At 41.8% G+C, this 26,960-nt stretch overlaps 1 protein-coding gene across 7 annotated transcripts; it reads left to right on the top strand.

Annotated features, from left to right (window-relative positions):
- Nucleotides 1–628: 628 nt before the first annotated feature.
- LOC113011208 (5'-AMP-activated protein kinase subunit gamma-2-like) lies at nt 629–25,188 on the top strand. 7 transcript variants are annotated; one of them, XM_026150648.1, is made up of 17 exons: nt 629–701; nt 796–902; nt 2,174–2,239; nt 3,882–4,137; nt 12,537–12,763; nt 15,037–15,088; nt 17,266–17,372; nt 18,983–19,064; nt 19,606–19,664; nt 19,748–19,793; nt 20,880–20,934; nt 21,042–21,168; nt 21,556–21,721; nt 21,824–21,861; nt 21,952–22,098; nt 22,188–22,281; nt 23,315–25,188. In XM_026150648.1, the coding sequence occupies exons 1-17, from the start codon at nt 644–646 to the stop codon at nt 23,344–23,346; spliced, it is 1,719 nt and encodes a 572-aa protein (XP_026006433.1). In that variant the 5' UTR covers nt 629–643; the 3' UTR covers nt 23,347–25,188. The 7 variants fall into 7 exon arrangements, 6 of the variants coding, with proteins under 6 accessions (XP_026006433.1, XP_026006428.1, XP_026006429.1 ...); XR_003270486.1 differs by lacking the exon at nt 629–701 and having other exon boundaries at nt 773–902; nt 22,188–22,371; nt 23,315–23,375; XM_026150643.1 differs by lacking the exon at nt 629–701 and having other exon boundaries at nt 773–902.
- The last annotated feature ends 1,772 nt before the right edge of the window (nt 25,189–26,960 follow it).

The raw sequence follows: 26,960 nt of genomic DNA, 5'->3' as shown, positions 1-26,960 counted from the left end.
GGAAAGAGTAAGATAAACACGCTGTAAGATGCAGGCGGTATAAAGTACCGGTCACGATTCCTCCATTTTATTCGCACTAATTATTGTTGTTGTTGTTGTTGTTGTTGTTGTTGTTGTTGTTTTTAAGCTTTTCATTCATATCCAGCCAGAATCAGAGTGGCACTGACATCTGTCGGTGAAACATCTGCACAAGTCAGCTCCGCGCGCTGCTGTGTCAAACATGTTGTTCCCTTTAAAATGTGTTTGTTAGGGGTTTGTTTTTGTTGCTGTTGCCTTTTTCTCGAAGAAGTGTGAAAGAACAACGCTTCAGAAAACCGAACAGTGCCTTGAGATTTACAAATTCACGGACAGCAGCTTCCGGGGCTGTGCGACCAAAGAAGCTACAGGAAGTATAGTTTTTACCGCACTTATCCTCAGAAATGAAACGGCGGAGGCGTTTCTTTTCTCTGTAGATTTAATACCGAGGCGAAAAGGACCGCGGGAGGTCTCAGTTTCCTCTTCTGAGGAGGGTGGGGTTAAATACAGTGTGACATAACACCTGTAAGCAGTCCTCGCTGTTGCACGCCTTCTAATTTTTTGTGAACATGTGTGTGCCCTGCCTCTCTCTTTTTTTTTTTTTACGGCCAAACCTACTTCCTGGTGGATGAGGCAGCTCCTCAGTGTTGTCGAGGCTAAAGGGAAGGTGGAGGCGGCTGTAGACGGTGTGCAGAAGCGATACAGCAGTTTTTTTTATCCCAGTACACTTTATTAGTAGTATTTTGTATTTTTATTTTTTAAGGTGTTGCGCGTTTGCAGGAAAAAAAACCCCAAAACAAAACATGGGAAGCACGGTGATGGAGTCCAGCAAGGGGAGCTCAAAGAAAATACCAAAGAAGAGGAGAAGTCTGCGGATTAACATGCCAGTAAGTCGGTGAAGTATCAAATAATTTGGCTTCTTACTGAGACTCTATGGTGGGGTGGGTGGGGTAAAAGGCTGTAACTTTGAGTGGGCTTTAGCCGATTTCGGTGCATCGCAGTCTGCGAGCGCACGCGACGCATAAGAGCGTGCGTGACTGACAGTTGTCTCTGAGTCAGGACTTGGTTAATCTGTCCTAATGGCATGTAAACGCTCCCTATAAACACTCAAAAACGTGTTTTGCCTCTTTGCATTGAGCATGTGCAGCAGTTCTACCTTTATTGTGATTGTAGCCACCTCCCATGTTAGGGCTGCAACTATTGTTTACATATCATGTTTACAAAAATTTGTTATTATGCCAATAATAATTGTGGGGAAAGAAAAATCCCAACACAGAGTCCCTGGTGAGATCCTGTTTTTCTAATGCAAACCCAACATTATTCGGTCTACTCTGGCACAAAAACAGGCGATGACACTGCTGATCTAATACGGCCCTGATTTACAGTTTTCTCTGTTTATTAAACTGGGTAATAACTATTTGCAATTGTGTAATCATTTTCTGCACAAGCTCCACAAAGCCTAGTTGTTATTGCGGGAGGCTTTATAGCTTTATTGTACCTCATGTTTCAAAAACAATTTGGTCACTCTGTCCTGACAACTGCTTCTCTCCTGGTAGCATTTGTTTTTGCATGGATCCACTATCAGATCCAGTGTGCTGCATAATTTGCTCGAGAATAACAAATGGACAAGTGCAAAATTTCAGCTTTATAGGCTGGAAAAACCTTCCCAGTGTGGCGTAAACCTTATGAATGCAGCTCTGTTTCTGTGGTTAATGCTCAAGTGTTAGATGTTGGAGCTTTCCATCGCTATGTGAACTTCCCCATTCTAAAAAAAATCATGGTGGAAAGTCTATTACAGCTGCATAAAAAATAAAATAACAGTACAGCTCTGCAAACTCGCCTAGTTACGTCTGTGCAGTTAAAACTGCCTTTCTGCAGCAACATGCATGGCATCATCGGCCTGAAGTGTAATGTCAAAACCAGCCCACAGTATGGGGAAGAAGAGTTTTGCCTTTCATTGTCCTGCAGAAGTTTCCGCAGTGGCAACACATGTTTTCCTTCTTTTTGAATGTCAGGCTAAGAGTCAAAAGCAGGTGGGGTTAACCTATTTTCACGTAAAAGCGGACAAAAGGACATAAAGTGTCAGTTTTATGTTTCTGTTGTGTTTCCGGGTGAAGTTTGCTTTATCCCTGATGCTCAGATCTCTCTTCATGTGCAGGATTTCGGGGCGTTTAATGCCCCTCAAGTGGAGACGAGTGGCTCAACCAAAAGCAGAGCCCACACGGTACATTTTGAAAGATTTTTGTGAAATGATTCATTCACCTGCCAACTGTTCTTTTTGTTTTCCTGAGCTTGCTTTTCTTGCCACGCATCTATCTGCTCATTAAATGTGAATTTGCAAGAGCAAAATATTAGACAAGGTCATCCTCTCCAATTCTGCCAACCCGCACTGGCTTACAGTAACATTACTCCCACAGTGTCCAGGCATAGCACCAGCACATACAGGAAATTGATTTTTCTAAAAGAAAGCAGTCTCTTCCTACTGTCTCCTCCAGTTGATTTGAATAGGAACCAACTAACCATCCACTGTTACCTCATATCAGCCAAGATGCATATTATCTCAGTAATATTTGCGTGGTGCAGGTAAAAACCTGCATCGCCTTGTGTTTTGTAGGAGCAGATCTGTATCCACGCTAAACCCTGATAGCTGGTTCACTTGCCTTAACAGGCTCTTGCACAATGAAAGGGTGAGATTTGTTGGCAAACAACAAAGATGGGTGTGTGCTCTCAGATAGTTAGGGGATTGGTTTGAATAAAAATGTGTTTGTGGAGCAGGACCAGCCCTTAGCGTACGGCAAAACGGAGCTTCTTCTTGATTTCTTCTTCTTTTTGAGTTCTAGTATTAATATCAGACATCTTTTTTATGTCCCATTAGACCCCAGTGTTTATTTTCTTTTTCTCTCCACAACATGCAGTTTATCTGTTTCGGTGGGAGTAATTATTCTCCACAGACTGTTACTGCAACACCCCTGTTGCATTTAACTGTTTTCAGTAATAACAGCCCCTGAGCCGGAGATCCCTGCATAATCAAAAGCTTCACTGTATGGCGAGCCCACAAACGGTTAAAAGATTTGTTGTTGGCACATCCAGAGCAGGCAGCCGTCAGCGGTGGGAGGAGGCCCTCTCTGTCTCCAGCTAGATTGGCTGCCATCTCTCGTGTTTTGTTTTGGTATGGGCACAGCAAAGAGAGAAGGATTTCTCCATCTGTTTACACGATATCGACCTTGCAAAGGCACACTCATAAGCACAGAAGGCCCAACTGAAAAATATTGTTACTGCAGTTTTAAGTAAGAGGAGTGCTGATCGTCTGATAGTGGATGTTATGGTGTCCTTACTGATTTGTCATATCACGTGGCGCTCCTCCGAACTGCATACCATGGCAACATAACAGAAAGACAGGTTTTGCACGATAAGGCACAGTTCTTTGTAGAAAAACAAATATCTATGCGCTCATGCATCACTTGTTTTTTTTCCCTGGTTGTTAGAATGTGTACTGATCAGTATTTTTAGTCTTTATAGTGTCTTTTACCACAACTGTAGTGTGATTGCACATGTGCCTTATTGCAGCTTGCATATGAAACTTCTCATACTGCTCTTTAGGAGACACCATTAACTGTCACAAAGCGACCAACTATACAAAACTTGTTTTGTTTTTTGTTTTTTAAAAAGGAGAAGTGACCAAAGAAGTGCAATCAGCAGCTGTCATTTCACAATAAATCTCTTCACTACTTTTGCTTTTTTCAGTACAGCCCCTTGCTTTGCACTGCACTTGCTGTCTCTCATAACAGTGGCTACACGCTTAAACGTAAACCATGCAATTGCAAATGTGCATAAATAAATAAATCTGCTTTCTTATTATCTCTCAGGGAGAGCGACTCATTCGTTCAGCCAGCCCCATCAAAGGAGGTTCTGCCAAGAGCCCGGACGTCACCACACTGCCTCCGTGTCCCCAGTCTGCTCCAGTTCAATCAAAGCCAAATTCAAGTTCTCCCAAAAGTATCTTCCCTTATCCCTCCCATCAGAACTCCCCTAAGTCCCCTCGTCGACTGAGCTTCAGCGGTATCTTCCGGTCGTCCGGTTCTCCCTCTTCGAGCATCAAACTCTTTTCCAGAACCAGGAGAGGTAAGTAGAAATGCAAACACTGCACTGCCTGCAACCTGCTTGTTGCACTGCAGTGTTCATGAATCCATTGTTGGAATCTTTGTTTTAATAGTTTTAAGAATGCATGGAAGAAACTTGTGCAAATATTTGAAGTCCTCTTTTAAAGCAGAGTTCTAAGAGGAAGACGCTTGTAAAGGAAGTAAGACACAATAGATGAAACTGTCATTTCAAAGATTATTTGGTTTTCCTGCTGTACGTACATGAGGTAAAAACCCCCACACAGGAACCAAGGCGTCTGCATTTTCAGTTCATCAGTTCAGATATCAGATATCTGACAATGTCGGTTCACCTCAGGACAAAGTTCAATCAGGTGAGGTGCAGAGAACAATATTTATTTTGTCACACCAGAGAACGGCACACAAAACGGTGTGCTCCTTTTGATACCCGACTGGTTTCAGAGAACCTTTAATTCTCACAATTGCAGATGTAGTCTCTCTCCTATAGATAAATAAGAAATAAACCAAAATAACAAGAAATTTAAAAAGAAAAACACCTGTATAAATTAGACACTCATTCACCGAACCACTCCCACTACCCCTCCCTGTATCTCCTTTTATCAGCTTCCATATTTTGTAGCAATAAGGAAGTGGAGTTTTTGGTTTTCTCTGAGTAGAAAGAGAAAAAGTAACTTCTTTGTTTTGTGCCGCTCTGCAGCCAACAAGGTCACAAGTCTTGTCAGACAGATGGCCGTCGCTTGAGTGCAGACAGACATTCTTCATAATCTCCTCTCAGATGTTAACAACTTTCTCTAGGAAAAGGAAATGGTTGGCTTTGTTTATTATCAGAATTAAGTTATCATCTCTCGCCCCCCCCCACCAGCATTAAGCCGTGCAGGCAGTTTGTTATTAGGTTTCAAGCTCGGCATCCTTGGAGTTTGGAGTCCAGCCACAGTACGCGCATTAAAAAACTCACGAGCTGCATAATGGTAATACTGGTATGCACAAATTAGTAGAAATAAGACTGGGCAGAACAAGGTCTCATTTTATGAAGACCAGATTTAACTGGTACGTCTTTAGCTCTTGTGTCTCCATTTTTTTTGGTAGTTGGTCATTACATAAATTAAAAAAAAAAACAAAAAAACCCACCCTGCCTACATGGAAACAGCCCTGTTGGAAGCAAGCATCAAACAGCTAAAAGGATGAGTCATTGATTTTTTGGCTTGTGCAAGTACCCATTCTTCTCTGTTTCCTCGCAAAGGGTCAGTTTGGCAGAGCTGCTGGAATAGCTCTGTTAGAGCCCAGACTGTAAAAGCCAGTGTGCTCAGTTTCCTCTGGAGATTGTTATGGATAGTAACGGGGACCAAAACACACCCCAACTGCTCCATCCCTCCCATCCCAGTTGCTGGTGATTAGTAGTGTAAGATGTGGTCTGAGGCAAAACACGCTTCCTGCTCACTAATGATGTGGCTTTAGATTATTGGTGACTAATAGCGACAGAGTATTTATAACTAAATATAAAGTCACTGAGTGAGCACTTGATCTGTTCACTTTTTTTTTGGAGTCAGATGTTTTTGTAGTAACCCCAGTTTTGCCACAAGGGTGCACTGAAGGCCTAGTTTGTCTTGATTTGACTTTCAAACTAGTTCTAATGAACCTTTGTAGTCACCTCTTTTATTAACATATTTGCAAGGAAACGAGTATTTTTGCAGACGTTTGTGTGGTCTCGATCATTTACATATATCATTCATCAGGATGCAGGTTTTCATGTTTAGGTGCACTTGCTGCAAATATGACTAGAATGCTTCCTCTTTCCCCGCTGGTCTAAATATGTGTTTTCACGTCGCCTGGACATTGTCAGTCTCTCGCTGCTCAAGGCAAGTGTAGCGCTTTCATAGCCTTATCTGGAAGTGACCAGACTCTCAGGAGCTCCTCACACAGCCATGCAGAGGTTTTTTTTTTCCACCCCTCTCACTCTCTCTGTTGCTACTGTGGGCTGCTTGTTGTCGGTAAATAAAGGAAGTAGGGAGTTTCTAAATTCATAAAATGCAGGCCTTACAAGGGCACAATGACTTTATAAAGTCACAGATGAGATCAAAGGACTTTAAGTGCTTTATGGCTTTCACACTTAACTAGCTTCAAACTGGCTTGAAATGAGTGATTTTCTCTCGGTTTCTCAGTGGAATGACAGCTTTAGTGGCTTTATTCAGTGGCTGTTAGGTGATAATCACTGATATCTGAAATTCATATCAGCCATTGACCCACTGAGCAGATTGGAACACTTGCATAACATGTTAATTGAGATCTGTGCTGGGCATGCTTCAGCTAATGTGGGCAGCAAAGAGGCGGCCATCTGTTAAGGGTAGGAGAGGGTATTGAATGGAAGCTTTCTGATCAGCTGACAGAAGATGGGATGTCCCCCTGCTGTCATCTGATGGGGGCAGGCCTCAGCAATCTTAAATGTCAGGCACCCGAAAATTACAACTGCCTCCACAAATGCCAGTGGTGCGTATCCTCCAGCTCTTTGGTGATGTCGAACTGCAGATTTAGAAGAATTTTAAATGAAGGAGACGTTTATGCAAGGGAACCTTGAGGTTGCGTTATCCCCACTCTCTGTTACATTGTGTTAAGACGGAGTGAAACAGATGTTCCTGTGCTGAATTTACTCTGCGAGCAGAGGGAGGGCAGTGGCAGACAGGAGGCGGGGAGATGTGCAGCTTGAGCCAATCGGTGGGGTTTCCTTTCCAGACTGGCCTCCTTTTACAGGCTGCTGACACCAGTGCTATATTAAAGTAACATCACCCACAGCTGCACCTGACAAGTCACAGCACTGACACTCCTGAGAGCAGGGGGAAATGCGCTGAAGTCTGGCCACACTTGCAATTTGCATCACTCGCAAATGGGAACATTTCTTTGCTGAGGCTCGGTGGAATTCACAGCTTTTCTACTCTCTTCTATCGAGTGTTAGACCTGCTTGCTGCTGGCTCTGTGGTTTGTAGAGTAGCTTGTACTCAGCACCCGCTGTGATTGTCTGTTTCTGTTCAGAACTAGAGAGGTACCTCCAAAAAAACAAATGCAATGTGGAACTTGACAGAACAGCTGAGGTTTGTTTTTCTCGCATAGTTATATTTTTTACCCTCTCACTGAAGGCATCCAGCTTCCAGAGGACCAACTCCTCCCTAAAAGACACCTTCAAACACAGGCGGCTGGATTTTTTTTTTTTTTTTTTTTTTAACCTTTACGATTTTGTTTATCTAGCAAATGGAGTGACTCTTACCTGGGGCAGTTTATGGGGCTCTTTTTGTGATGCGGATGGTCATGGTCAAATTTAGCTTAGAGCCCACCACCCACTGTGTTCCATGAAGAGGTTTGGCAGCTTGAGGAGAAGCAAGAAACGGAAGGAGCAAGATGGGCTAGGCGGGAGGCATCAGTCCGAGGCGTCCTACCTGTCTGGTAATGTGTAGAAAGACATTCAAAACAATTTCCTCTAACATTTAATTTGCTTATTATTTAGTAATTTAAAGTCAGAAAATAGTGAAAAAGAACCATTAGGATTTTTGCTGGCCAACAGCCCAAAACCCAAACCCATAACCTCATAAATGAGATACTGCAGTAAAGAGCGCTCCTGTGTATAAATATGGCTATCAGCAGGGTGATGTGATATGAAAGTAGTAGTTTAACCTCATTGTCAGGCTAAAATGGTAAATCAGTGCTGGACAAACAGAGCTGTGCTCATTACCTCAGAATATTGGCTCCTGGGTAGCTTTGCCCTAAAATGTTGTATAAATTCCTTTTTCATGGATTTTGTCCATGCTATCAACTTACAACTTTAAATGCATGAATAAATGTCTCAATAAATATACTTAACATTGACCGTTCAGGTTATTCTCGTCATAGCAAATTATATTAAATAAGAGCAGCTTTCTTTTTTTCTTAGTCTATATATGTATGTGTGGTTATTAAGTGTAATTTCATGTGGCCATTAGAGCTTCTTTTAGTGGCTGGTTTCATGGCTGATCTCTGGTTTCACAAAAGCATACCATGCATTCGTGCTAAATAACTGGACACAGGTCAGTGGTGCTAAAGTTATGCAGGAGGGTCTGACGTGGAGTCAGCACTTAGTGATCGCTTGGCTAAATTCATATACATGCACGTACTGCATTGTGCTTGATTCACACTGTCTGTCTTTGCTAATTTAGCGATTAAGGTGTGTGTTTTAGTTGTTTCATGTCTTAAAGGAGACCCATTATACTCATGTCCATGAACTCTACTAAAGTATGTCTGCAAAACGTAGTGTTTAAAACGTGTCTTATTTCCCTTTAGCTAGCAATGTGAAGTCTCTCGGTTTCATTCACTACCTATGTTCATCTTCCCTTTAAACCAGCTTGGTTCTCATTGGCTACACTGCAAAACAGAAGATTACATCAGCAGGTCGGTGGGTCTTTTGTGCTCACTGCCAAAATCTGTGTACAGATTAAAGAGGAGAAAAAACTTTAAATAATAAGGAAGTCTGCTTTAAGATGAAAATGCAAAAGTTATATGTATTTATTTTATTGTGATCCTGTCATTATGTCATAACGAAGCAATTTATAGGCACTCAGCCTGATGTAGCATCGCTTCATTGTCCTTATTTCTGTCCCATTTCCAAAGGGAGTTCAGAGTAGCTGCTCCATTTGGAGTGTTTCATTAAAATAGTCAGGAAGTATTTCAGCTTAAAGCTTAAGCAGAGATAATCAGAACACACCGAGCTGAATCGTTTAACACATCTCCTTACATGTGGGTGAATCATTTACATTTATGTACATCATTCAGGTTTTCACGATTGAACGCAAGCCGTGGAAAACGAGAAGTAATAGAGATGCCAAACGAAAATACCAGATCACCATTGGAGATGTAATGCAGTTTTTGTGATGTGTTTAGTTCGTGTTAGTAAAGCACTGAGGGTCATTTTTGTGGTGTTCAAGTGGCGCTTTATCGCAAACTTCACAGCTCCTGATTTAGAGCCAGTCTGAGCTCGGCTGAGTAGACGAGAGGAGCAGAGTCCTCTGTCGTAATGACTCATGTCCATATGTGGCTGTATGAAGTTCACTGTGGGCACTGTGGGCCTCAGCCTGACCCATAGGTCCTTTGACGCCGATTTTATAAATCACAAGAATATGGCTTTGCATTTCTCTTTTTCGTCTGACTTGCAAACCCAAAACTGTTAAATTTATTATGATATAAAATAAACAAAGAGCATATTCGCATAATTCAGATGCTGGAACGAAATCCTGTTTGGTATTTGTGCTTGAAAATACACTAATCAACAAATTAGGGTGTTACTGTGATAAGGAATTGGTACTTTCATTATCAGGTTAAAGAGAGATGATAAATTACTGCTGCTTTTATCTCCCTGCACACATAGATTTTCACTTTTAGATGTAATAATAAAAAAAAAAAACCTGTTAGATGGACTGCTTGCAGCAAGGCATCCATTTCCTGTTTCCTGGGTTTGGGCTAGCTGCCCCTTATTAACTGGGCTAAAGAGAAGGCTCCCAACCCCGCTGTTATCTGCTCCTGTGGAATGTGCCACAACAGCGTGGCTAAAATAAGAAGGCTACACAGCGGAAGCAGGGCACACCAGAGAGGCCACGCCAACTAAATGTCAAGAGATAGTGTGGAGTGCACTTGGACAGGCCGAGCAAAAATGTTTGCTTGAAACACTGAGCCTCCTTTAAGAAAAGATATCTTATAACTTGAGTTAATCATTACCAGTATTAGTTTTTGATTATGAGGCATGTAATTACTGTTTTTTTTGTTTTGTTTTTTTAACAGGTAAAGTAACAAATCCACACCGACGCCAATACACAGACTTTAAAGCTGACTCATTTGGAAATACAGCTTACTAAGTTTACAGTGGTCATGCTTTATTTCCTAGGAATATTTAAATATAAATACTGACTAATGCTGATGCTTGCTTGAGACCGACTGTCAGTAATAACCGTTCTGGATGTCCCGTGCTGTAGGCCTTGTAATCTGAACCGTTTGCTCCACATCATGCATGTCACTCATTGTCTGGCCTCAGAAATATGTCACTGGGATGAGGCCAGTGCAGCGTGAGTGTCGCATGTCACCCTGCGTAAGATCGTGGGCGCCTGATGTGAAAAGCGTGTGTGGTGGCTGTCATGTGACACACACCTACAATCTGACACTTCACCGGGAGGAGCTGCGTCACGGACAGCTGACTCTCACAGTGGAGTTATGTTTAATGTGGCTGCTTATGTTGTAATCGGCGTGGTTATGCTCGAGGGACACAAAGAACAAAAGAAAGACCTTCTTTTCTCCAGTTACACTCCTGACACTTTATTAGGTACATCACGCAAATACTAAGCTGGCCCTCTTTTTTTTTTTTTGTCTTCAAAACTAATCCAAGAAAATATTTTGGTTCATATTAACATGATAGCGCCACCGAGTTGGTCCTGTCATTCCACCGCATCCCGAAGGTGCTTCATCAGATTGAGATCTGGTGACTGTGGAGGCCGTTTGAGTACAGTGAACTCATTGTCATGTTCAAGAAAACAGTTTAAGATGATCTGAGCTTCGTGACATGGTGCGTTATCCTGATAGAAGCTTCAGAAGATGGGTACACTATAGCTGTAAAGGGATGACCATAGACCTGCTGTTTTCAGCAGTCAGCAGCTGTCAGGTCTCTGCAGTCATGTTGAAGAACATGTCACAGGTTTAATTACAGTTTAGATTCGGTGGTTATAGAGACACAGCCACTTAATTAATGAACTTGAATATACCTCATGAAAGTCTATGACTTATGAGTCAGTATCATTTATATTTAAAGTGTGGCGTAAACATAGGAGTAAAGAAAATTACATTTTCAGTGTACGTGAACAAAAATCGTATTAAAATAGCATTAAATAGCTTTCAAATCCATTTTTATTCTACTTCTGCTTGTGTTTTAATCTGATTAGTTTCAGACATTCACATTTAATTATAACGACATGCATCAAATTCAGCGTTAATGAGTTTCCAATCCAAAGATGAGTAACAGGAGCTCAGCTTTTGGACTCAGGATTCAAGCCTGATTCCCTCTCAGCACAGCAGACCTGGAGTGTGTCTGACTTAAAGTGAGGACGGGGAAATGTTAACACCAAATACCAAGACACTAACCAGGCTGAGTTTCAGATGGACTAACAAAAACAAAAGACTTTATGCACCCGCACAGGTGTTTCCACTTCTTGCTAATTAGACTTCAGCTAGACTGTAATTACATCCCACACAGTCCCGAGAGGACGTCTAACACGACGGAAGAAGTGAAACCCACAAACACCACCGTGGTCTTTTGTTTGTTTGTAAATGGATAATTCAGGCATTTCTATCTTAGTACCATCCATTTTCTTCTAATTCAGGGACTTGGGATGGGATCTGCAGCCTATCTCAGCAATCAGAGGTGGGGTACACCCTGGACAGGTTGTACACACACGGACAAACCCCACTAAGTGCATATCTTTGGACTGTGGGTGAAGACAAAGAATGTACAAACTCCACACAGATGATGGATTTGAACCCAGGACCTTCCTATTATGAGGCAACAGTGCTAACCATACAATTTAAATGTTTTATGGTTATAATATTTACAATGATGAATAGTGTTTTCTTTTTTCCCCCCACTGTGACCCACATTAGATCAACTGGTATTTAAATTGTGCTTTTCTAGTCTTAGTGACCACTCAAAGTGCTTTAGGCTACCAGTCATATTAAACCATATATTCATACTTTCAGCGCTTCAGCTTCCTCGCATCCATGGCCTATATAGAGTCTTTGGCCTGTGGGAAGAAGCTTGATTATTTGGAGGACGTGTATGCACAGGGAGAACATGGAGACTACTGCTCCACCATGCCACCCAGCGGGTGCAGAAACTCTTTTAAGCTTTTCTAGTTCAGTTACTCTTTATTTGATGTCATTGCTGCTTTTCAGGCATAAACTTGAAGATTTGCAGTTGAATCAGTGTCATATTTTTCTTTAATCTTCAACATGCTCCCACTTGTCTATTAAAGCTTGAATATGTTGCTAATTTCATGACTGAAGTCGATTTTACAGCTGTCTTTGAAATGTTGATTTTCTAGTGCTGTGTATCCCTGTGTAAAAAAAAAACAGGGCCACTAAAGCTTTATCTCAGTATCTGTGTTATTTCTCAGCTCATGGAAATCTCCTAGTTCAGATCGCTTTTGCTCCTCCGTTTATTGCCTATGACAGCGTTGACGGCATCTGCAGCAGCCACCACTGTAGCACCTCCTTCTCCAGCAGCAATGCTTATCATAGACGTCAATCAGCGCTGCGTCTCGGTGTTGCTGAAAGTGCGGTATGGATTGACATCCAGAGAAACAAGAGATAAGCTGAGATATCTATTTTGGACTCTGTATCTCTCTTCAGCCTCTGGACTCTCTACACCACCCCACACCCCAACCCAGGCATCCAGCCAACCAGTGTTCACCCAGGAGGCCCAGCAGAGCGGCCCCAGCCCTGAACGCCCGGAGCAAAGCTCTCGCTCTCGTTCCCTTTCCACACCTCCGGACACAGGACAGCGCCTCAGCCTCCCTTCTGCTAAACCCCCAATCCCTTCATCGAGCCCCGTGCCACCTTATTCTACCTCACAACAAGTGAGTCAAAAAAGATAAAAAATCTATTTTAAGAATTTATCTTTGACCCAGGGCAATTCAGCCAATGCCTGTGAGCTTTAACTCTTAAAAGAGTGGAAGTTAGAGTGAGTCTTTCAGATGGTTTGCTGCACATTCCTGCACCAAAATAAACAAAACATAAGCCAGACTTCATGTACAGCATCTCAAAACTCCAGATACAGATCAATGATGCTATAACTATGCAAGGTGGAAGTTTTTGGAGAGAGCGCTACAAGTTCACAGGCATTGACTGAACTGTCTCAGGGATCAGGAATTAACTGCATGAAATATGTGTGTTTAGGTCAACAACAAGGCTACTGAGCCATATCCTCCTTCCTTGCAGGTAAACTAATTTTTGCACCGGTTCAGTGTTGGCAACAAAAAAAGACTCCATGGGAAGCTGATAACTATTTTTTTCCCTTTGTGCCTGAATAACAGTGGCTTGCATGTCTCCCATCTATGAGTCATGTGCTTTGTTTACTCAGAGTCATGAGTTTATCTGCAAAGTGGTGTACAAAAGGCAGAGATGCAAATCCTTTTAATTCAGGTTCGCTTTTCCTCAAGCCTTGCTCTTGCGTCAGCAGGACTTTGTTTGTACCATAAGCTCTGAGCTGCTCTAGCTGCAGAGGAGAGGGTGTAAACATTGTCTTGACATAACTCAAACAGCTTTCAGTGTCAGCTAAGCCGCTGCATAATTGACTGTAACCGGAAAAACAGCTGAGAACAAGTTCAGTCTTTGTCACAAGACTTTTCACTGAAGGTTTATTTGGATTCTGACAGCCTGTGTCTGGATTTTATACCAGATTTCTTTGAGCTAGAGAGGAATTACTCCATCGCTCACTGTGCTGCTTTAATGAATAATTATCCGAAGACCCGTCTACTTTGAGTGATTGTGGATTCTGTGGAACGATGGTAAATCAATATTTCATCACCAGTGTTGTATACGGTTGGTATTAACACCCAGGGACACACGATTGTGGTTGGAGGGCGATGAGCCGGTGCGGGTCAGCTCCTCTGCACTTCCTCTGTCATACCTTAAGGGAGACTTGGAAAATAAACTGAAGTTGTTGCAGTTTACATTTTGGCCAGAAGTGATTAAATTCATAGATCCGCGCTTGTCTGCTTCTCCGTAGTTCTCCTTTATCCCAAAAGCGGTGCCTACTGCGATGCCGCAACCAGAGATTTATGAAAGTGCAGGGGTAGTTCTTTTTTTTTTTTTTTTTTTTTTTTCTGGACAAGAGAAGCGCTGTGTCACCGTTGCAGGGCAACACCAGGGGGGAAGGGGGTGGGGGCTGTTGAACATCCACGAGTAGGCATGCGGATGCTCTCCCGTTGTGCTGCAGTGGCTTCTTGTGAATATGTGCTTGCAAATTAGGAGCCAGGGGAAATCGGGTATCAACAAGCGCACTTTGAGTATGCAAATATCTCAGCATGACACAGCATATTTTCGGCTGGCTACTGCACTGTGCTGTCAGGGAGAGGGAGTCAGCACAATCTGCATGCCATATTCTCGGGCTCCTACTACAAGGACCCCAAAGAGTTGCTTTAGTTCAGCCATGTGTCTCGTTATGTCTGAAGAAATTATCTCTGTGGATGTGACAAAGGAATCCCCAGCTTCTTGCTGCTAAGCAACACAAGGGATTTCCTTATATGGCGAAGCACCCAGGTTGCGCTGCACGGAGGGGTGTGTCCTGAGCGCACGGTGCTTCCTGCTTTCTATCTGTACCCCCGCCGACTCCCCCCCACACTCTTCGTGCCAGCGACTGTTATTGTGGTGAGTTTAGCAGATTGAGGCTTTAACAATAAATTGAGCCGATTCGTTGCAGCTGGATTACTGCTCACGCGTCTGTGCAGTGGCTGTATGAGCAGCGTTGGTTTCCTCCGCTGCAGCAAATGGATCAGGACTGTTCCACTGCGAGTTTTTAAGGGGGTGTGTGCGTGTGTGAGAAGTCTAATATTGTGCCGCTAAAGTTGTACCTCCTCTGCGCGAGGGTTCTTATCGCGTTACCTGCGTATATTTAGCGGACCTGTTGTAGGTTTACGTAATCGGTACAGCGACAGGATCGCACGTTGCGGTTTAGTAGTTTTGGTTGTTTTGCGCACCGCGTTCGGTGCGATCACAGTCTCCTGGGGCCGCTGGGGAAAAAGTCGGCGTCGCTGCTGCGCTCTCACAATTTACAGCAAAGTTTTTGTGTGTGTGCTGTGGGGACTTGCTGCGCTCTTCACGGCGAACTTGTGCCTTTGCTCTCTCCTAGGTCTACAGTTTATTCGAAGGCATGCTGGAGAAACTTGATCTAGACGATGATGGTAAGTTACCAATTGCAATATTTGCTGATCTAGTGCTCACCTTTTCCTGTGTGTGTGTTTGTGCGCGTGTGTGCGCGCGTTATCTTCACCTCAATCAGTCCTGGCTCGGTATAATGAGGGTGAAGATGATCAAGACGTGTTGCCAGATTCAGGTGAATGTACCACGTTTAAAAAATAAAAAAAAATAAAAAAAAAAACTGCCCCCCCCCCCCCCCGTTCGCAGTGCGCTGTGTGCGGCGCGTGTGTAGACCTGTTCACAGAGGGTCAGCTATTCATCCGAATTGTGTCAGTACCACCCTGCTGATTGCCCCCACAGACTGCTTTCTACCGGTGTGCTCTCAAAACGCGCGCGCGCGCGTGTGTGTGTGTGTGTTTGCGTTATTTGCCTCCCGTCTCCTTGTCGTCACTGTTTTAAATGCTGAGTGTTGCGGCAGGGTTGACGAATCAATGCGCATACATTTGCCCAAGAGACCATATTATAACCAATACAGACTGCTGGGTGCCAATGTATTGGGGTAATCAAAGGAGACACACACACACACACACACACTCTTCACAGCATGTAGGGGAGGGTTTTAATTGGTGTGCTAACTATGTCATCTCCTTGAAATATAAAACGAATATTTATCGAAATGTTAATGAAAGCTCCTAAACCAACTTAAAATAAAATAAAGACATTTAAATTGACCTTAAGCAACTGAAATAATTTCCACGATTTTACACGATGCATTAAATCACTTATGAGCTTTTACTTGAACCTATCTGTGAATTTTCTGTCACGGGAACATGTTGCAAGGATGTTATCTCCTGCAGTACTTTCCTGTCCATGTTTTCCCACTGTTTGTGTACTTCTATGTTTAAAGCGTAATTATCTCTAAGATGGAGCACTAAAGTGGCTGTAAGTGGTTCAGTCCCGTAATGGTTAGTGTGTGTGGTGTTGTTTCCAAGCTCTCGTTTTATACTCCCTGTGAGATTTCCCCCTTCCTCTGTACGGAAATTAAAATATTACTTCTGTAGTTATCTTCTAAATATTTACTATTAGCTGACAGTGCTGGAGGAGGTTTTAAAACCGTTAGCTCTAAAACCCAATGAAAGCACCTCATTACAAATAAAATCATATCACTGGCAAATTGTGATTAAAAATTTTAAAAAAAATTGTTCTGCAGAAAAAGTTCCCCGTGAGTGTTATATGGATATTTTAAATACTGTAGATTAATTTGAACACAAAGTAACTTATAGTCTGTAGAATCACATGTTTGTAATGTAGCTGTACTGTAGGACCACAAATCTTGAAATAACTGGTTCAGAAACACAGACATGCCTCCTGGTATTGAGTTCAGAGTCTGAAGACTCTCCCAAGTGACGTAGGACAAAATAAAGGATGCACTCTGAACAGGTCAGCAGTCTGTTGCAGAGTACATTAAATATATTTTTTTTTAAAAATGAAGGTGATGTCTTAGCTAAATATCTGGTTAAACTTTATTTGGTCCCCCCCCCAACTGATATTATACTGAAGGTGGTGGTGGTATCTGCACCACCAGACATTGTAAGAGCTGACGTTTGGTCTCCATTATCAGGACTTTCTTTAATAAGGTGCTAAATGAGTTATTAAAGACTATTTTGACCTCCTCTAGATTACACATGTTGACCCTGTTGGTTAGTAAGAGAAAACTTGTATTACGCTGATGAATCAGAGAAACCGTTTACTTGGGGTTGCTAGCTCTGTTTCTACACAAAATACAGCACCCTATGCAGAGCCAGCTTGCCTGAGATTTATCCACAATGTGCAAGTGCAGACAACTAGAAGCAGCTGTTGGTCTCCGAGCTTGACAAGCTCAGTCCATTTTTAACAGGACACGAAATAACTATGAAATCTAGACGCAACAGTTTTCAGTGAAACCAGATGTAAGCGGAGTTGCGCCTGTTTCCAGAGACAATTGTGGCCACAAGATGGCGCTAATGTAAAGGATGGATGTAAACTGGCACGTGAGCAGCTTTATGACAGAATGTTGTATTGATATGAAAGGAGAGATTGCTTTCACTTTACTATGTTTTAAATGATGCCAATTTTTAGATTTTACTAAACGAGCACAGCTTGCTTTGCTTTTTTGATAGAATGACACTGGTCTGGAAGTGTTTTCACACTGGTTTTATTTATTTTTTGTTTTGTTTCGCAGCTGCTGAACCCGAGAGTGATATTTACATGCGCTTTATGAAATCCCACAAGTGCTATGACATCGTCCCCACAAGCTCCAAGTTGGTTGTGTTTGACACAGCACTCCAAGTAAGCACAATAATATGCTCTGTCCTTTTGACTGCAGACAAAGCTGTTATGACTTTTTGTTGTTGTTGTTGTTGTTGTTTGGTTTAAAAACCGAAGCAGGCACTCAGGCTAAGTTAATGTTCAATAAACTAAGCTGAAGTATTTTACCTCTCAGCAGTTTCTGTGAAGTGGCTGATCAAACTGTCATAAAGCTGTTAAACACTAATCCTCGAAAGTCTTTGATGCGTAGATCTTTAACTACTAAATGCACTAAGGCAATGGGTTAATAATCCTTATCTAAAACCAAGGAAAACTAATGTCATTGAGAGGTACACTACACAAGAGATTTTGAGTACTGTTCTACTTAACATGACAATAAGACTGCAATTCAGGATTAATTTTCATGTATCTAATCTAGTCTGTGAAATACTTGGATAGCTCTTCATGTCATATTAAAATGTTGTGGTTTTGACAAAAAACACTACAAGACCTAAAAGAAAACCTATACACTTCATTAGGTACACCTGTTCAACGATTAATGCAAATATCTAATCACTCAATCATATGCCAGCATCTCAGTGCGTTTAGGTATATAGACATGATCAAGGTGACCTGTTGAAGTTATGCATCAGAAAGGGGAAGACGGATGACTTTAATGACTCTGAAGGTGACATGGTGGTTGGTGACAGATGAACTGGTCTGAGTATTTCAGAAGCTGATCTCCTGGAATTTTCCCACACAACCGTCTCTAGAGTTTAGAGAGACTGGTCTGGAAAAAAATAAAATATCCAATGAGAAGCAGTTCTCTGGGTCAAAATGGCTTATTCATGTCAGGTCAGAGGAAAATGGGCAGACTGCTTTAAGCTGATAGAGAAGGTAACAAAAATAACCACTCGCTACGTAAAATGTAAGAAAAGCATCTCTGAGCACCACGGGTTGAACCTTGAAGCAGAATGCCACACCAGGTGCCTGTTGGATAAGAACAGAGGCTAAAATGTGTGTGGGATCACCAAAACTGGACAGTAGATGGGAAAAATGTTGTCTGGTCTGATGAGCCTTATTTTCTGCTGCAAAATTACAATTCTAGTATCAAAGTGTGGCGTAAACAAGATGAAGTTCAGGCTGCTGTGGTGTAATGGTCTGGAGACATTTTCTTGGCACACTTTAAGCCCCTCAGTAACAATTGAGTGCTTAAACAACACAGAGTACCTGATTATTATTGCTGACCATGTCCATCTTTATGGTCATCTTTATGACCACAGTGTACCATCTTCTATTACCTGCTTCCAGCATCATGTCACAAAACTCAAATTATCTCAAAACTTGTATCTTGAACTTGATTGTTCAAGAAACGCGTTCACTGCATTCAAGTAGCCTCTACAGTCACCATATTTCAGTCAAGCCGAGCACCTTTGAGATGTGGTGGAACAGGAGATTTACATCGTAGATGTGCAGCTGACAAAATTACTGGGCAATGTTTCCAGCAGATCCAACCCAGTACTATGAAGGTGTAACTAATAAAATAGCCGGTAAAGGTGTATCGGTTTATGATAGGCGTTAACTCCTAAGAGTTCACAGAATAATAAACAGAACAGTCACCACCTGCAATCAATTCAACGTTTCTTTGGCAGGTTAAGAAAGCCTTTTTTGCCCTGGTAGCCAACGGTGTGCGGGCTGCTCCACTATGGGACACAGAGAAGCAAAGCTTTGTGGGTAAGAAACTTGACAAATACCCCTTTCTTATTGTTCACTAAATAAAATACAGTTTATTGAAGGACCTGCTATTTTTATTTGGGTTTTTTTTTTTTTTTTTTTTGACATTTAAAAAGCTTCCCCATCAAAGATGCAGTCAATTGTGGTCTGTATTCGACTTTTACACATTTTACCGTGTGAGTATAAGTTCAAGAGTTTAAGTTCTTGTAATAGAGTTGTATAATAAGCTATAAAATGCAGAAGAAATCCTGTATTAAGAATTTAGATGAGAAAAAGAAAATGAGAAAAACATCTCTGTAAACTTCTGTCACTACAGTGGTGTCAAAAGGCAGAGCAGAGGTGAATTGGATTTGCTGTGCTTTACTGAAACGACTTGTGATGAATAATGAATGCAGAGTCAGTGTGAGAATAAAGCTGTGGTGTGCTGTTTAGACCACGCCCTTATAAGCGCTGTCTCTACCCAGCTGCACGCAGGCTTGGCTCTGTGTTGTTATTCATTATTTCAATGTGATTTTTTTTTTAATGCCTGTTTTCATTGCAGGAATGCTGACAATCACAGATTTCATCATCATACTACACAGATACTATAAGTCACCGATGGTAGGTGCAGGTCACAGCTAAGGCGTGTGAGATTTACCCCTCGTTCCACCAAGACGTACAGTTTTCTTTTGGTTCTCTTTCAGGTGCAAATTTATGAACTAGAGGAACATAAGCTCGAGACGTGGAGAGGTAAGTGCTTGTTCTCCTGTGGTGCATGGATATTGTAAGGGTTTCTTTCATTTTTACCAAAAGAAAGAAAAGTGTGAAATGACACGCTGATAATAAAAATGAAACCCCATTAGACCAAATGATTCCTTAATGGATAAGACAAATGATGTCAAACTTTCCACTAGAAAGAATAACATACAGTCATGTGAATGCAAAGGTTTTCACAGGACTCTGTGCAGTCATGTGGAAAAACTAAGTACACCCTTACTGTGTACACAGGAATTAAGAGTAGCAGCTGGGTGCTGATAATGAAATGCTCTTTATTAATTGATGATCAGTAATTTTGATCACCTCTGTAAAAGCAGATTTGCTTTTACTGGTCTGGAGCATTCAGGTCTGTGTTAAAACAGTGCTACATTGGCCCATTGGCAAAATGTCCCCAAGGTCAGACTGCACAGTGCTCAGAGAAACTGCCAAAAACCAGGCACTCAGACTCGGGTTTTTGAGAACTCTGCGAGCCTCGAGTAGCATGTTAAAGTTCATCACGGTACAATTAGAAAATGACTGAACACTTATTACTTGTTTGGAAGGGTTGCCAGAAGTCACGCATGAAGGCCAGCGGTCCAACAGCTAAAGCTGGGTCATGCAACAGGAAGTGTTCCCAAACACAGCCGCAAATCTGCAACAGAATGTCTGAAAAAGTGCAAGAATAAAGGTGTTGCAATGATTCAAAGTCCAGCCCTCATCCTTATTGAAGTGCTGTGGCAGTTAAAAGAGCTACGAGTACCCACAAACGTCAATTAACTCAAACCGACGTTATAAAAAGAAAGTGCTCCAAAATTCCTCCCCAACAATGTGAGAGACTGATAAAGCCATAGAGAAAATAATTACTTCAAGTTGTTAAGGCTAAAGGCGGTTCCACAAGCTGGTGAATTATGGGGTGTATTGCATAAAATCCTGTGAAAGGTGTTTTTTCATTTGACTGTATGAAAAACACTGAGCAAATAATTAAATTCTTGTTTGTTTTTTCTTTTAAATATATGGATGCATATATTGTCTGTGTAGAAGTGATTGTAAGCCACCATTGTTTTGTTTCCTGCCTTGCAGAGGTTTACCTTCAAGCAACATTCAAACCTCTGGTGAACATATCACCAGATGCAAGGTATGTTTTCAGAAGGAATAAAATGTGTAATGTCTCGTTACGTATTTGTGAGTGAGAGGATTTTTTATTTTTTATTTTTTTGCAACTAACGTCTGCTGTGCTTGCAGCCTATTTGACGCCGTCTACACTCTCATCAAAAACAAAATTCACCGGCTGCCTGTCATCGACCCCGTTACAGGGAATGCACTTTATATTCTCACACACAAGAGGATCCTCAAGTTCCTCCAGCTCTTTGTGAGTCCAACCCATCAGCTTGCATTAGCATGCATAAGATCAACGTGGTTTATTGATTTTTTTTAAATTTATATAGGTACAAATGTGTATTATGAACTTTAGATGGGCTTTTAAACTACATACATGATTCAATAAGAAACAAACCTTTTTTTTTTCTTTTTTTAAATTTGTTTTAAGCATGAAAAAATCAGAACAACATATAGAGCAATACAGGGCACAAACTGATTAAGATTATGCAGGCTGGAGACCTTCAAGGTGCTTTCTCTAGTCTTCTCTCACTTTCACTTAATTGGCTCCCCCTAGTGGTCAACTTTTTAAAAGGAAGAAATTGGATGAATTGTTTTGACGTCTTCCTGCCTCTTCACTACGAGTGTTTGTGTGCCTCAGATGTGTGAGATGCCAAAGCCAGCTTTTATGAAACAGACTCTTGGCGAGCTGGGCATCGGAACATACCACGACATTGCTTTCATCCACCCAGACACACCCATCATCAAAGCACTCAACATCTTTGTGGAGCGGCGAGTGTCTGCTTTGCCTGTGGTGGATGACTCCGGTGAGACCACAAACTTCAATACTGGCATCGTGTACCTTTTTATCAACGCAACCTAATCAACTTTATACTGATTAGATTTTTTTTTTGTTCCTTTTCTTACAGGCAAAGTTGTGGATATTTACTCCAAGTTTGATGTGATTGTAAGTTTAAACATACCGCATTTTTTGCTTTATCAAATACTTGGGGCATACTGTTGTTTGGTTGTTTGTTGATTGTGTTGTTGTGTGTAGAACTTGGCTGCTGAGAAGACGTACAACAATCTGGACATTTCAGTGACCCAGGCTCTGAAACATCGCTCTCAGTACTTCGAAGGAGTTATGAAGTGCCATAAAATGGAAACGATGGAGACCATTGTGGACAGAATAGTCAAAGCTGAAGTAAGACACAGAGACGCTGGATTCAGTTCCTCAGGCGTAGCCCCACTGCTGATTTCCAGCTCACCTGTAACTGTGCGTTATTGCTCCAGGTGCATCGGTTGGTGGTGGTGGATGAGCGCTCCAGTATCGAGGGCATCGTTTCCCTGTCAGACATCCTTCAGGCGCTGGTGCTCAGTCCTGCAGGTATAGATGCTCAGCATTGCTAGCGTCAACTCCCCCTCTGCCCTGGACCTTGAGCTCTCTCTCCCCACCTGCCCTCTAACCCTGCCAGAGGTAGGAAACATGCCTGTTTGGCTTGCAGCTGACTATCACCTGTAGCTGGCTATGAAGAGGCATGGTGGCCATTTGTCCGGTGTCCTGTTTGTCCTGCTGGCTGCAGCATTGTGCAGCAGTGTTGTGTGGATTTTTGTGTTTGGACAGAATGCATAGATGAAAAAACTTGCAGCCGGTTCTTGAGTAAAATTAAAAGTAAATGAGAGTTTGGTGGTTTTCAGTATACAGTGGCTTTTGTTTAGAAACAAGGAATAATGTGTAAGTAGGATAAAGGGAACCTCTGTTAACAAGGATGAGTCCACGTTAGTATCGCACTGGAATTCATTGTACACGTGCGGTACTTCAGTTTTGCAAAGGGCTTTCCACTGCGGTCCAAATGTTTGCTCCCTCCAGACACTTTAATGAACTATGTATGCTCTGCTTTGCTGATGTTTGGCTTGTTTGGCCTGCAGCAAGCTCTACATTTAGTATTGATGTGCTTGAAAGAAACTAACATGCTTGCACAGTTATTATTTATTTTTTTGTGTGTGGTTTGTTCAGATTATAACCCCATCAGATAAGAGATGGTGCAAAGTACTTGAAAGAAAACGCAGCACACAGGCCTTTGTCACCTCATGAATTCTGTTTTTTAACCCAGCTCTTATTGACGTCTCTCAAGCCGTTTCGGGTTCTTCCTGAGTCTAAACAAAGTCTAGCGGGGCAGTTGTGGAGAGTTTTAAGGAGAATAAAAAAAAATGTTGTTTTGATAAAACAGGAAGTTCAGTTGGCGGGATGTTGTAACAGCAGGCAGACTTGTGCTCACACACCTGCTTTTATTGACCTGCTTTTATTGACCTGCTCCTGTCTCTACTGCAATATTTATATTTACTTTCCCTGTTAATTCATAACTTGTGCTTCCCCCCCCCCCCCCCCCTTTCTCCCCCTTCTTTCTTCTGCTCCCCAGATACCTGTAAGGAGGAGAACGCGACTGAATAAGATGTGGATGTATCAGCTTAAGTGGAGATGTGGTGGGAGTAATTAAATTGAAACATTAAGGTAGGGAGTGTAAGGCTGAGTGGAGCCAGGCTGAAGGTCCCAGATACCCCTGAAACCAATGCACTAATAAAGGCTTGGAACCCAAAGAGCTAGACTGCTGAGTGAAGTGGACTTCTGCACTGAAGATTGGATTTTCTTTTCTTTCTCTCCTGAATTTCTTCTTTGTTTGTTTTGTTTTGTTTTTTAACACTGATCAGATATGCATATGTTAAGGGTGTAGACACTGATCAGCTGCAACATTAGAACCACTGATGGGCGGAGTAAATATTGAGTCCAGTGTGTTCTAATTGTGTTTTGGGTTCTGACATTTATGAGGTACATAACATTCCTTGCTTGATGATTCTGCTAAAACAAGACTGATTAGACTCTAAATTAGAAGAAACGAGAATAGGTCATAGAAAAAGTGTTTGAACGTTTTTAAAAATCTGAGTTTTCTGCATGTTATTGCAGAAAACTCGGGGGGAAAAAAAGTGCCAAAGATGCTCATGAGTTGTGTACAGATGCCTCAGATTAGTGGAAAGGGGCTATAGCCATCCACCAACCACCTGAACCAGCCCATCTCTGACACCCAAGGCAAAAATTCTCAGGAACACTTCAGTAAACTGCTTCCAAACTTCCCAGATCCCAATCTAATCAGTCATCCCTGGGGAGCACAGGTATGACCTGATCCACCAGGGGTTTGCCCTCATTGTATGATACCAGATAGAACAGGACACCCAAGGGTCCTGTCTCCATTCTCAATACACTACAGCAGGTTTGGTGGTGTGACGGAGACCTGCCAACAGTATTGGGACGGTGGTTCTTATGTTGTGGCTGATTCTTGTTAACACAGATAAACTCCATTACGGTCTCTTTCTGGGGAAAGTTTGGAAACGTCAACACGGGTTCTGGTGGGTTTGGGATTCAGCGTTTCGGGTTGTGTAGTTACAATCATGCTGCTGTCATCACAAGTTTAAGTCATGTAGGAAGGCGAGCGTTAACTGGTAGCAAAACCACACGTCACCTGCAATGTGGCCACTTGACGCCATTAATTGCCAGTGCCAATACAGACCTACTCAATGCCCAATATTTATTTGTGCCTTTATTTTCTTCTCTCCACAGAAATGTATGTTGTAAAATGGGTGCAATGATGAGTATGAATGTGTAATATCGAAGCAGAGTGCAAATTGTACCTGCTTCTTCAAAGGTGTGCATTAACTTGGTTGGTTTGGGGGCGGCATAAATTTAAAACTGTGCCAGAAGTGTCAAGAAGTTCTGTTAAATCTTATTCTTGAAAGAAAATCCTAAATCATGCTGGCGCTGTTACGCACTGCTCAGAGGGAGGATGCACGCTTCTGTCAGCCAGGAGTGCTTTAAGTCACGAGTGATCAATAAGAGTTAAGTATGGGTTTTTATAATGGTAACACCTGGTTCGGGGAAAAAGCCTTTTTTAAATATTTGAAAAGGCCCTTTTTCTCCCCTCCTTCCCATTTATTTTCAGTAGTTTTGAATCTTCAAATCAGTCTGGTTATCTCAGCTGTAGCTCGACAGGACTCATCTCCATCTTCGAGTGTAAATAGGATCGTTTTGGGGAAATGTGTCACAGAAAGCTTTATTTTTATGAACACTGACGTGTTTGAAGAGAGACTGCAGGTTTCATGTTATTTTTGTAAATACATTGTGGCAATATGTGTAGGTCAGAGAAACTTTGTAACGGATCAACATGTACTGTAAATGTGCAAGCATGAGAAACTACACTTCAGCAGTATGAATGTTGTTTGTTTTTTTTCTTTTGTTTTCTTTTACTTTTTCTATTTTTCTGGCTGCAGAAAAATAAAGAGACACTGAATGTACTGTAAGCCATGTTTTTCTTTTTTTGAGGGGGGTGGGGGTTTTCATGCATGTTAGGGGTAAAAAGTAAGATCAAACTTACTAGGCTAGATGCTCCACGACGTGAACTCTCACAAGACGTATTGATCCTGGAGCGGTCGATATTGAAGCTCAACTCAGCTGTATTTTTATAGCATTTTTCATGCGCACATTTCTAGTGCTTCCTCTAGAAAATTTAATAATGCAAAAAATGTAAGCTTAAAAATGTTAACATCAAAATGAGACAGCGGTAAGTAAATAAATACAAACTTTCAGCACCAAAAAATGGTAAAATGTTAAAAATGCACCAATAAAACCGGATTTTAAAAAATGTATTTAGTAGGCTTTGAATGTAATTACAGGAACTGAAGAAATACAGTTCAGTGTGAAAAATAAGTTGGACAAAAGTAATAAAATGGTGTAAAAATGCTTTTCATTAAATAGTTTGAGTCCTTGCATTCTGATTTAAAAAAAGAAAAAGAAAAAGATTTTAATTATGTGTGTATTTAAATATATTTAGATTAGCAGTAAAACTTGCCCCTGAGAAAATGTGTGCGCTCCGATTTGGACACAGGCCTTTGGCACTATGCAAACACATGATCACCTGACCTCTCACACATTTCACAATAGACCGATGTTAGCTCTCAAAAACACTGTTGCAATAGTGTCCCAATTTTAACACCCACACCCCTCCAGTGAACCTAAACCCTGAAGTGCAGCATTCAAAGTTGGTGTGCTACACATGAGGACGATGCACTCGCCGGCCACCTTGGATTGCTTGGACCCCCTTTTTTGCCTTTATATGGCACAGATTCGACACAGTGCTGAAAAACATTCCTGTGAGACTTTGGTCAGTACTGATATTATGACTGCATTCTCCGTGAAACCTAAAGATGATTGTGTTGGGGAAAATCCTAGAAGATCAGCAGTTTCTGAAAGCAGCCCAACTGGCTCCCAACAAAGATGCCAAGCTCAAAGTCGCTGAAATCATCTTTCTTCCTCATTCTGATGCTCGGTTTGAACTTCAGCAGGGCTTTTTGATCACATCTACATGAATAAATGCATTGAGGTACTCTACTGTGTGTAGCGTTTACTTACTTGTACACTTTAAAGAAATAAGTAGTTAATAATATCAGTGTTTTGTTTCCTCCTTAAATGAGATTTAGATTCCTGTCTCAGATTATTTTTCCTCTTCTTCAGCAAATGTTTCACTGACCACAAACAGCTGAACTTCCCCAGTGCTGGAAGCTGTTGAGGTTCCAGCACTGGGGCCTTTTCTCTTTGTGGCACGCTGCCCTGAGGATATTTTAGAGCAGGGATAGGCAGCCATATGTGCCAGAGTGTGGCCGGAAAAGGATGACTCGTTTTAAAACACAATTTTAACACCCCAGCAGGTGGTGGTCCTCCCTGTATATGTGACCCACTTTGTAAAATCAGCTGCCATTTTTCTTGTAGATGAAGAAACTGTCTGCAGACACACATGTCACAAACCCACCGTTGCCTGTGTTGGAAGCTAGTTGAACATATGTGCTGCAGCCACAAGGTGACACTGTAGTACAAATCTCTGGCAGCACAAGGCTTCACGCCGTATTTCCACAGTTGATCCCATCCTGGTATGAACAGGACCTCCTCTGCCTCATTCAATATTTACATTCCAATAACAGATTAATGATTTCCACACTGTCTATTTTTATATATTTATTTTA

This window comes from Astatotilapia calliptera, chromosome 18 (genome assembly GCF_900246225.1).
Source record: "Astatotilapia calliptera chromosome 18, fAstCal1.2, whole genome shotgun sequence".
NCBI classification, from domain to species: Eukaryota; Metazoa; Chordata; class Actinopteri; order Cichliformes; family Cichlidae; genus Astatotilapia; species Astatotilapia calliptera.
Note: the sequence above shows the minus strand (reverse complement) of the source record. Positions and strands in the feature narration are given on the sequence as shown.

Bases quoted from the DNA above. Each gene is read 5' to 3' on its own strand.
- LOC113011208 (XM_026150648.1), top strand. From the start codon at position 644: ATGAGGCAGCTCCTCAGTGTTGTCGAGGCTAAAGGGAAGGTGGAGGCG. The intron at 903-2,173 runs GTAAGTCGGTGA...CTTCATGTGCAG, and splicing joins GTCTGCGGATTAACATGCCA to GATTTCGGGGCGTTTAATGC. The intron at 21,862-21,951 runs GTAAGTTTAAAC...TGTTGTGTGTAG, and splicing joins ACTCCAAGTTTGATGTGATT to AACTTGGCTGCTGAGAAGAC.